This window comes from Propithecus coquereli, unplaced genomic scaffold (genome assembly GCF_000956105.1).
Source record: "Propithecus coquereli isolate 6110/MARCELLA unplaced genomic scaffold, Pcoq_1.0 Scaffold210, whole genome shotgun sequence".
Classification (NCBI taxonomy): domain Eukaryota; kingdom Metazoa; phylum Chordata; class Mammalia; order Primates; family Indriidae; genus Propithecus; species Propithecus coquereli.
The window spans coordinates 440,679-452,951 of record NW_012146079.1 but is presented as its reverse complement, the minus strand read 5'-3'; the positions used below and the strand labels follow the sequence as shown (position 1 = coordinate 452,951).

The 12,273-nt window shown below is 44.4% G+C and overlaps 1 protein-coding gene across 1 annotated transcript in view; it reads left to right on the top strand.

Annotated features, from left to right (window-relative positions):
• Positions 1-4,792, top strand: part of GREM2 (gremlin 2, DAN family BMP antagonist) — a 108,056-nt gene extending 103,264 nt beyond the window's left edge. The window contains exon 2 of the mRNA XM_012644409.1: positions 3,401-4,792. Within this exon, the coding sequence (XP_012499863.1) occupies positions 3,402-3,908 (507 nt within the window). The 5' untranslated portion in view covers position 3,401 and the 3' untranslated portion in view covers positions 3,909-4,792. The remainder of the gene's footprint in view (positions 1-3,400) is intronic.
• Positions 4,793-12,273: the final 7,481 nt, after the last annotated feature.

Below are 12,273 nucleotides of genomic sequence, written 5' to 3'. Positions count from 1 at the left end.
TTCCTGAAAACTGGAGGTTTGCTTTTCTTCTTAGGTTCCTGGGAGACACAACTTTTAAAGGTGATGTTTTGAAAAGTTTGAAAGCCTTCAAAGAACGTAGGTTGTTAAACCACCACATTTAATACTATTGACTCTGAGAGTTTTTGTCCCAAATTGATCTGAACGTGTTCTCTCTGACGACAAAGCGGACCTGTTGAGTGGAAGCATGCATTTTTGAGCCTGTCCACCACGCATGTGAAGCTGTTACTGGAACCAGGATTTGAGGACCCGGCTGACTCTGTCAATCTTTCCTGGCTGGGACTCGCAAACTCTTGGTTGTGTTTACTCAGAATGTTAATAATTTCGGAAATTATTAAAATGGAACCAAAATACTTTCTTTTTAAGAGGCCATTGAGATCACCAATCATTCTGCAAATATAATAAGCTGTGTAAGCTGAGCGAGTCCAGTACTCGACACCTGCCACGAGCCAGCTGGAAGCGCGGCCATTTTCATATGACACTTCATGTGTGGAACTAAGGAGGCGTGAGAAAAGCCCTTTAAAAGCTAGGCCTTAAAAGTGCAATAATTGTGTTGGACAAAATGTTTTCACAAAATTAGAAGAAAAAAAAAACTTTCTTTTGTCTCCCGCTCCACTCTCAATTACCGGTTGTCATCTCCGTGACCTAACTCCTGTGCTTTCGCCAGTGTCATCACCCTGAGGAATCCCATTCAGATTTTAAGGGACTCATTTAGCTGTTACTTTCTATGCTCTTTCTGTTCCCTCTCCAGGCAGAACCGATGCTTTTCCTTTGTACTCTCACTATCATTTGGGGCCATTGGTGCTCATCAAAATTACATGAGGCAATTCCTAAAAATATAGATCTCAAATCTCACCCCAGCCCTACTGATTCAGAATGCTTTTGGGTGAAGCCCTGGAATCTGCATTCTAAAGCACTGCAGGTGATTCAGATGTTGTTGGTGGCAGGATCACTGTCATGCTAACCTAGGCCATTGCTCCTATGTGCCTTTGTCCCACGTGGTCATTTGCATGCCTCTCCCTAGCTGCTTAATTACGAGCTTGTTGAGGGTGATGAAACTCATGCTACTCATATTTCATTCAACACATATTTATTGAGTACCTACTATGTACCAAGCAGTTTTCTGAGAATAGGGGGCATAGCAATGAACAAAACAGGTAGGGCTTCTTCTCTCTTGGACCTCACATTCCAGGGAGGGAAGTCAGACAATAAAAAGTAAATAAATAAGATCATTAAATACTATTTGATTCGATGATAAGTACCATGGAGAAAAATCAAGCAGAAAAGCAGGAGATGGTGGATTCTAGGGTTGTGAGGGAGGTACACACTAAGCCTTCACTTAGGAGGTGATAATTGATAAAGAATTGAAGACTGAGAGAGAAGGCCAAGTAGACATCTGGGGGAAAGGCAAGTGTAAGGCCCTGGAGCAGAAGAATGCCAAGCACAGTCTAGAAACAGAAAGGTGGTCAGTGTGGCTGAGGCAGAGGGAGCAAGTGGGAGAAAGTAGGAGGCTGGGGAGGTAAGTGTGGGGGAACATTGCCTTTGTCTCTGACCAGGACACTGGAACTCACCAAGCCTGTCTTACTCCAGAACAAGTGCTCCATGAATACTTGATAAATGAAGGGATCATCTCTGAGGGCACATGCAAAGGCCTTGTGGCTTAGACCTAGACCAGAAACAGTGACACAGAGAAATAATTTTAGCATAGATATTTTGACATAAATATTTTTAGCCAAGAGACAGTGACACTCACCCACCACTCAGATTTCAGAGCCAGGATGCTTGGATTGAAGTATTTTACATACTACTGGCTATGCGATCTTGGTAATCTCTTATTGCCAAGATCACATAGCCAGTCCTCATCCATAAAATGCAGAAAATAGTTCTACTTCATAGAACTCTATAATTCAATCAGTTTATACATGAAGGGAAACTGTCAGAGTGTCTGATATGCTTTGAGAACCAATAAATATTTGCTATTAACATTAGCATGGATAAATCTAAGACATTTATTAACAATTTGAGGAATTTAACATGCCCGATATTAAATTTTAGTCATTCACTATACTCTGGACTGATAAATATAATATTATAACTACTATTCACTATTATAACTATATAATGATATATAGGGAGATTATTGTTGCATGTCCATTTTAAGGGTGCATGTAAAAGGAATGGGAGTTTATTCAGTTCTGTAAGTGGTAAAATACACAGAGAGGGAGTGAATAAACATGGAGGTGGTGCTGATGACAATTATGCTGGGAGTTACAGCTGTGAGATGAGATGGGTGTCATCTCTACTGCTGGGTATTAGTGTTCCTTGAGGCTACTCAAGAAACTGTAAAAATTAAAAGTGTGAATTAAACTTTGAAGTCCATCTTTCCCTTTAGTCGGACTTTGGCTTGCCTCCTCCAAGGCACATTTCAGATAGAGTAACAATCATTTCTCTGGGATTCCCATTCTTGTCGAACTTGTGTCATAGTGTCCTAATACAAAGACTGAAAAAATAACACATTCCTGTAGACAAGCTTTGCACCGGCATCAGACAGTTTTAGTGCAGCCTGGACAATTTCTTTGTTCTCCACTGTGAGTATCTAATTTATGACTCATTTGAATGATTTGAATATCTGTGTGCAGATGTCCAATGCTAAATGTTATACATCATTTATAAGTAATGATAAGCAGAGACACAATTAATTTTCCTAGTCTATGTCCATTTCTAACTTTAATACTCATTTTTAAGAAACTCGTGAACCACGCCCACCTTCCTTCTACTTTTTACTTATCAATTTTTCTAATCATATCCATGTCTAGTGGTTAATTTTGATGGCTCCGGAGGTAGATGCCTGGCTTTAAATCTTGGGCCATTCATTGCTCAGTGGTTGTGTGATCTGGGGCAAATAACTCAACCTCTGTGGGCCTCAGTTTCCTTCACTGTAAAGTAAGGACAATAATACCACCTCCAACTTCAAATGAAACATATATCACCTAGGACATACTAAAACACAGTAAATGTTGAGTATTAACTATTCTTGGTACTTCTGCAAACTGGCTTGAGGTATCTCTTGACAGCATTCGCTTTGTAATTCTGTGATTGTTCAACACGTGTATGTTTCCTCACTGTATTGTAAATTACTTGCTGACCAATTTGTCCCTCTCCTTGCCTTCGGGGCATTATCTGGGGTACCATCAACAGCAGTACACAAGCATACTATTTAATCTCTTCTCGCCTCCACCTGCCCATGGGCAACCGGAGTCAGCCACGCCCCACCTGTCACTTCTCGAAATAAAACAACTATACAGCATTAAAAGGAAAACCATGGATCGCGCACTTCATCGGCCTTCCCGAGCAACCCCTCTAACTCTTCCTCTCGTTGCAGGATGTTCCGGAGGCTTTCCCTGTCCTTGTTCCTGGTGGCCGTGCTGGTGAGGGTGGCGGAAGCCCGGAAGAACCGACCGGCGGGCGCCATCCCCTCGCCTTACAAGGACGGCAGCAGCAACAACTCGGAGAGATGGCAGCACCAGATCAAGGAGGTGCTGGCCTCCAGCCAGGAGGCCCTGGTGGTCACCGAGCGCAAGTACCTCAAGAGTGACTGGTGCAAGACGCAGCCGCTGCGGCAGACGGTGAGCGAGGAGGGCTGCCGCAGCCGCACCATCCTCAACCGCTTCTGCTACGGCCAGTGCAACTCCTTCTACATCCCGCGGCACGTGAAGAAGGAGGAGGAGTCCTTCCAGTCCTGCGCCTTCTGCAAGCCCCAGCGCGTCACCTCCGTCCTCGTGGAGCTCGAATGCCCCGGCCTGGACCCCCCCTTCCGACTCAAGAAAATCCAGAAGGTGAAGCAGTGCAGGTGCATGTCCGTGAACCTGAGCGACTCGGACAAGCAGTGAGCCCCGGAGGGCGCAGCCCCGCACCGCGCGCGCCCCCGCCGCTGGGTCGCGCCGCCACCGCCGCCGCTGCCCCCGCCCTGTCCTCCGAGCCCACTCACGAGCTGCCTGGTGTCCCCCGCCCCCTCCGCGGTAAGCACGTCTCTTGGGGCTGACGGTGTCCTTGTCCAGAACATGGACCCGCCGCAAGTGGAGCTTTGCTGTGTGTCCCTGACCGACCCCGGGCCCCACCAGTGCCTCCCGAACCGGGTTGTGGATCAGGCCCGAAGGAAAAGGCTGGAAAACCACCACCGCCCGCCACCCAGCCGTCGGAGAGGACCTTTCGGGTGATGCACTGTCAGTCTGGCAGTGATGTTTCCACCATGTGGAAAAGCGAGTATTTCCCTGGCCTCCCCCTACACTCCGGCTCGCCCCCCTCCCGCGCAAAGCGGAGGGCGAAGGATGTGCCACTCTGCTGTCCCCAAGCCTCTCCCGCTGGTCCCTGGACCTCTGGCTGGGCGCGCTCGCTCTGTGATCCGCAGGCTGCCCTCGGCCGCTACTGTCACGCGGCTGTGGACAACTCACATGAAGATGTCCAGGGACAGGGGGTCTCTTCACAAACCTGACACCAAGAAGACAATTTGAGCCACTTGGATCCCTAAGTGGGCTTCCCTGGGGACCTCGCTCACAGCAGGCCACGCCTTCCCCCACCCTGAGCCGCCATCGCCCCTTCTTCCTCACTCTCCCCACCCCACCCCCTGTGGACTGAAGATGAACTCTGGTGTGCATGCTATTATCGCTGCAGTTAGAATATTATCACACACAAAGGTCTCTGTATTAACGCTGGTTTTATAATTGACCTATATTGTAAAGAGCTGTTTTAAAAAAAAGTATTATAGACCTATCCATATATTGTTTCACATGTTTTGACTCTGGCTTTGCAGCACGATTCTGAGTGAGGAGGACAGCAGGTGATGATCTGCCCAGAAGGTGTTTTTAACTCAGAAATAATGCCTGGTCTGCAGTTCACTGTCATGCACCTATTTTAGATTGGGCAGGGAGATGGGAGGAGCCGGATTTGACTTTGAATATTATGTCACGGAAGGTACTAGAGTATTGCAGCACAGTGTAGAAATCGGGTTGGGATGGATGGGTGTCGGGAGGGGAATTGTTTGGGAAGTTGTTAACCCAAAACTCAAAAGCCTGCATATGCGGGGTGAGAAGGTATGTTATTTTCACTGCCATGACAATAAGCAAAAACATATTTCCTGTTAAAAGAAAGAGAGATTTAACAGTATAAGGAGTCAGGTCACTTTGTGGTACAGGAAGAAGGACAGACTACAATATGTAAAATAGGAATCTAGTTGAACTGTCCTGCAGAAAACCACTCGCTCCCTTTTCAAAGTATAGACTTTATCAAGGTCACCTTTCACTTTTATAAGGCATTGTTGAAGTTTCCATGTTGTGGACTCTTGATATAAAGAAGTAGAGACAGTTTATTTTCCAGCAAAATGATACTTTCTTTGGGTCCCCTTGCTAAAATGTCCTAGGAAGGCTTCCCTGTGAGCGATGTGTATGGAATCTGGCTGATGTGAGTTAGACCCCCCTGCTGGGAGTCAGCATGCTTTGTAAACTTTTCACTGGTGACTCCCTAGCAAGTGCTCCTGCCAAGGGGCCGGTTCCCTAGTATGTGACAGAGACCCTCTCCAAGCGTCTCTGGGGACTGAAGCTCCCTCACACTAGGCAGTGGCAGTAGATGTAGAGACATTCACCTAGAGAGCACGACTGGGCTTGGGTGTGTTGGTGACTATTTCAGGCCACTGCACTGCAAGGGTTTTTCTGTCACTTGTGTAACACCTGAGACCTGAGCAGCCTGTGCCGTTGGAAAGCACTTGGCTTTGTGAATGGGTAAACAGCAGCCTGAAACCAGGAGGCAGAGACAAAAAGAAATCTTGAAGGGCTGGAACCTGGGGATGGAGAGAAAAAGCAGAGAGGGTGTCCAAGGTCAGAATCGATTTTTGCGTTTAGTGGAAAACCTCAAGTCAGACTTAGTGGCGGAATGTGCAGCAGCAGAGCTGCGAAGGAGGGAAATTCACGTGGTCAGAATGGAGGCTAATGGGGCGGAGGAGGAGGTGAGTGCAGGGGAGTCTCCGCCCCAACTGCAAAGCCGGCCCCTGTCATTTTATTCACACAGCACCCACACAGATAGGGGAAGACGAAGCTAGAACTTACAGAATGCAAACATGAGCACACTCTCTTTTAAACCCCGTCGTGGGTGTAGCAATGAAAGCGATACGATATGCTGCAGTGCGAAGCTCCTTCTGGAGGTTGTTGTATGTACAAAGTTTACCTTATAATGGCTCAAATTGTATTTAATTGTTTTTTTGTTCTGTTTATAAATGAAGAAGAGCTATAAGTATAATGTAATTATTTTATAGGTATACTATTAAATTATAGAACAAATAAAGATACTCTAGGGTTATATGTGATCCCGGTGTTACGTGCCATAAAAGTGGAATTCTGAACTCGTTGTCATGAACAGCGAAGGAGCCCCATGCACTCAGAGTGCTGTTGTCTGACACGGTGACTTCAACCCCTGGCCTGTGTCATACCGTCTTCTCTGGGGCCTGGCATCTTCAACGAGATTCAGAATCGGGCATCCGAGGAGCAGAGGTGGTGGGTGTGGCCCTCAAGCCTGGTCTTGGGGAGCTTGCAAGGGTCTTACAGATCTCCCACTGACCGAAGACAGAATATTCTCACTGTGCTCTCTGAATAAGAAACACTGAACAAGGAAGCCTCGAGGAATTGCTGCAAATAGGAGTCTCCACTGTTGTGCTCCTCTTCCCTTTAGCAGCCAGCGCACACCACACCTGTCTCTTCAACAAGCCAGAACTTGTCCTTAGTTTTGTTCGTTTTCACATTGACTTCTCACGGGTTTCAACATTTCTTAATTTAAATGCTTTTCAGTGTCACAATGTCTCCATTTTTCTACTAATTGACCTATCTGCCATTCAAGAAACTCAATTATCAATAAAAAATAAAAACCTCAAAAAATTGCACATGGTTGATTTATTGTGTGGACTTCAAAGGAATTAAATTCAACTTACTAATAAATAATTCATCTTAATTAGTAAATGGGACAGAATATTCCACTTTGGGATTCCAATTCACTTATTTCTGAAGTTGGCTGACAAATTTTTAAGTTACGAAGTCAATAAAAATGAATTTTTGCTATTGCTCGAACAACGTAGAATGTATGTATTCCTAGAAAGCTTATCTAATGATTAATCTAGCACCACTGATTATTAATGTCTGCAAGGAAGACAGCAGTAAGACCAAATCATAAATAATGCAGTTAAAACTTGTGGATCATCATGTTATCTTCTGAATCCTACTTCATCCCCAGCCTTGCCTCCCGCTCCGCCCGATGCCACTGCCACTACTCAGGCAGCCCATTCATTTGACCGAAAGCCAAATACCGGAAACCATGCAGTTTTTATTGTTGTCCTTTGTAATCATTTGTGTTTCCGGCTTCTCTAGTATCCAGTTTAGACTATGAGGCGAAACAAACAAAACCAGGGAACTCACTAGCATATTGTTCTTTGAATCCTAACTTTCCCACCTAGTCTGCATTCTTTTCTCTGCCTTTTGGAAACTTCTTCTGTTTGTTTTATGTATACACATATATAATGTCTAGAGATTTTAGTGGGAGGAATAGAGAAAATGTGTCCACTCCATCTTGCCTAGAATCAGAATACCGCTGAATCTTTATAAGTTTTATCAGCCATTTTCTAAGGCGTATGGAGTGTACAATTACCAAGACCTCCAACATACCCACTCCATATCCATCATCTGGTCTCATCTGATAATCATATGGTGAATCGGGGTAGTGTTTTACAGAATGTCCATAAAATCCAGGTCCCTCCAGGGTAAGAACTTACATAGGCTGGGGGGGCAAGACCATAAACATAAACTTGTTCATCCCATGGGAATGAGGATTGCATCTAGTTCTCCTGATAGGTATGGCAAAAAAACCCCACACTTGCCAGATCAAGTTCTGGAGGTTGTTTTAATCTGCTCTAACAACAACAAAAATACATTGAATACTGTAGCTGCAACTGGGGCTACTGCCATCTCCTGCCATGTTCCATTTAATTTTTGTAGGAGCCAACAAAATATGACAGGGGCTACTACAATATTAAAGTCTTTGAGAGTTTTGTTAATTTCCTCCATCCTTCTGTAATTCACCATTCTTTTTCTGATTTATTCATTTTGCTGTGGATAGGAGCAGCTTTGGAAGCTTCCACATGTTCCTCACTACTGCAATCACTCTTACTTAACAACTCAAAGAGTCAATATGAGGGTTCTTCAAACTGCCGAGAGTGTCCCTTCCAATTATGTATTTGGGAATCAGGGGAAGAATCACCAGAACGATCCATGGACCAGTGGGCCCACTGAGAGCCAGACCTTAGCTAGGACTCTAGCAGCCCCTGTGTGTCCCCACATTAGCAGGGAGCCATGGTGGTTCACTGGGGCACCAGGTATTAGTGTCAGTTCAGACCTGGTGTTCAGTAATTCTCAAAAGTTTTCAGTATTTTCTCCAAAGCACACTTATCAGAATAAGAGGTCCTAAGTTTCCTGATTAAGGAGTGGGGAAATAATAAATTAATAGATTTGCCCTGGTATTGCAAATCTAGGAGTGGAATCATCCACTCCTTCAGTCAGTGGATTCCAAGTCTGATCTGGAAACTAGGCAAGAGATAGTAATTTTTATTGAGCTACTGCCCTCTGCTTCTGATTATCCGTTATTGATTTCTTTTGACTGTATAAATTAAGCAATACCCTTTTTGGCCCCCTGTCTATCTTTTCTCCAGGAACACCATGTTCTATTCACATCTCCAACAGTCCTATCACTGGATGCCAGAGTCCTATCACTCCTTGCAACATCTGTGCCCATATCACTTCTGAAAGCTAAGCGGTACAACCTGGCTTATATTATTTTGAGATCTTGCTACTCTCATGTCCATCAGGGAGCCTAGATTTATAATAGTATCTCTTCCTACAGTTGTCCCTGGCCAACAGATGACAGCATTACTGAGCTGCTCACTAATGCTGCTGCCCTTCTCACAAGCACAGGCATTATAGCTTTGGAAAACAGAGACCTTCCTGGGAGCACAGTTGGCTAGTGGGGTTTTTTGGTTTTTGTTTTGGTTTTGTTTTTGTTTTGTTCTGTTTAGCTTTGCATAGCAAATTCACTTTAGCATGCCCACTTCTCTGAGCCTTTGGATTTTTTTATCTACCATGCATCTGGAAAGTTCCTACATTTCTATTTCATTGAGTGTAGATCAGAGCATTTGTGGCCCTCCAAGAATCATCCTAGCACCTTATTATCACCATCCCCGGGGGATTTGCCATAGTGTTAATCATGGGAGAGTCGTCCCATGGTGATAAGTATCCCTCATCCAACTTAATGTCCTGCTTCCTTTCCTTGATGCCTCAGACCCAGGACACATTCCCATGCTGCTTCTCCTGGCTCCTGCAGCAACTTCACTTTACAACCCCTCTCCTTCCTTAGCCCACCCCGCACATCCCCAGTAGGGGTGGGAACTTAACAACATGCCTAAGTGGGTTTAAGGAAATTTTGGAGTTTGAGAGTCTCAATTGCAACTACTCAGGTACTCCCCTCCCAATTTTAGGGCTTCTACTTCTTCCCTATCAGGGTTCTAACCTTGGCACAGGAGACTTGCTGGAGATGAGAGTCCAAATTTCTCTGAAACAGCACCCTTTTATAACTGAGTCTTCTGACTACAGAAGACTAGGGCCTAATTAAATGCTGCCAAAGAGACCCTATCTGTGGCTTTCAAATTCCAACTGAATTGGCGATTAATCACCCTGAGTCTTTTACTATCTATTCAACAAACCAGTGCCACTTGGAAATGGGTATCCAATCCCAAAGTCCTTATGGTCACACTGTCCCTCATAATTTTAAAACACCAGAGGTATTGCACCACCCAGTGAGTCCCCCCCACCATCAGCCCATCCTAATTTACTCCTGGGTGAAGTTTTAACAATATGCTGGTACAGTCTGTCAGGGGCTGGCCAGCGAGTGAGCCATCTCCACATCCGGTTGGAGTGTCCTTCCTGGGGCTGCTCCTGGAGCTGTCTATCTTAGATTGGTTTCCCAAATTCTGAGAAAGCGTTGTCAGCAGGTTTATGGGCGAATGTTGCAGGACAGAGACCTGTGAACATGTGAGGAAAACAGCATTGTGTAGCAGGAAAAGCAATCTGGTCACAATTGAGGTCTTGTCTGAATCTATGGGGAGTTCTGGAGCTGGGATGGCATATTAGAGTTGTCCCACATTGAAGCAAGGGGGACAGGCCTTCGTAACCCACATCAGTCAGTCACTGCCCACAAGCCATCCCAGGAGGGGGCATGGATTTCCCTTCGCTAAGGACAACTCTCAGTGAGGCATCCAGCCCTTACGTTCGGCGGGGGTCGGGGTGCAATGCAATGGTGCATCAGGCCTAAAGAAGGTATCTGGGCAGAGCACCAGAATAGCCACCTTTCTGTGTGTGTTAGGGATTGGGGCCGTGTGTGGAAATGGGAGGAAGGAGGAGACAGAGAGAGCAAAAAGTATGGAGGGCCTTGAAAGAGAAGCTAAGGAAATTCTACTTGATCTTGCAGGAAATAGAAAACCACTGACAGATTTGATCAAGGCGATTGGAGGGAGCAGAATCGGATCCAGATAGGCCGGCTCAGGGCTCTCTTGCAAGAATGTAAGCTGAACATTAGGGCCAGACCAGTAATAGAATTGGATCTGAAAGGAGGAGACAAATATGTGAAATATTTGCAGAATGTGGTGATGAAAAAGAAGTCTGCTAGTGCGAGACATGGGGAACCCAGTGTAAGTGAGGATTTGGTATTAGAAGATATTATACTAATGTGGGTTTTCATAGATGCTGGGTCTGCAGTGATTGTGAAATAACATAAATAAATCTTTTCCCTCATTTGAGGAAACAGAACTGGAATTTGAGTGAGAAGTTAGCTCTAGAGAAACTGGTATAGAAGCAAAAAGATAGCAACTAAATCCATGAACATGTATGAGAATTCTCACAGGGAGAATAGATGAGTAGAGGGCAAAGTAACCTTAGAAAATACTCTTTTAAAAGAATAGGAAGTTAACAACAATATATTATATAGTTTCAAATAGCTAGAAGGAGGCCACTGAATGTTCCCCAAACAAGGAAATGTTAAATGTTTGAGATGATGGATATGTTAATTATCCTGTCCTAATACTGATCACTATACTTTATATGTACTGCAACATCTCTGTGTACCCCATGCATATATATAATTATTATGTGTCAATTTAAAAAAAAAATTTAAAGAGTGAAAAGAAGAGGAAACATCAGAAGACATGAATAGCGTTCCTCAGGCACATCTTCCCATTGCCTGATATAAAAGTGGGACCTTCCAGTGCTTCGTTTCACTGTCTTCCTCTTGCTGTACACAACGAAACGCTTCTGAACCTCCACTCCTCACAGGTGTATCTGCTGCCACCAAGAATTTCAGCTCCTCCTCACCTCCCTAGTGGTGACCCTCCTTGCTCTGCTCTTTGGGCAATGCTACTTCTTTCTGATGAAGTACTGATGGCCTGAATCCCACCCCCAACTCATTCCTGAAGGGAAAGAGTGTGTTTAATAAACTAGACACACATAAAGTCCCGAACTACCACCTTCATCTGTCAAATTCTGCTGCCAGGACATTCTTCCTCTAACAAGACCATAGCTATTTAACAGGACGCAATTGCTCATTTATGGGAAGGAGGTACTGGATATCAGATTATGAAGGGGGTGTCTAATCAAGGCTGGAAACTTTACATTTTGTGTTTGAAACTTTAGCAAAAATGGTTTGAGAGTTATCCAAATATTTACATCTGGAGTTTCTTGCTTTCTGTTTTTGTTTTTGCCATGGTGTGTGTGTGTGTGTGTGTGTGTGTGTATGTGTGTGTGTGTGTGTATTTTAATTTTTGTTTTATTTGAGGAACCAAAGAATATACAATTTGCATTACCATAGGCACCACACATCTGATTTTCCTTGTGCTGGAAGACACTCTGTGGATGGAGTCTATTTCTAGATCTATCCTGGAATTCTGTAAGCTAAATATTGAAAATTTTGATTCTTACTCTTTGCTTGAAAAATATGAACTTGCTAATTTATGAATATGCTGACAAATTACAGACGTCATTTATAAAGCACAATAAATGGATCTGAAATAAGTACTGTGAGGCCCAGTTTAAATTAATTGAACCCCTTTATCATATCGCTTGCTGGGACATGGTGCAAGCATATTGCCGGGTTCTGACTCCAAAAGCCTAAAACAAACAA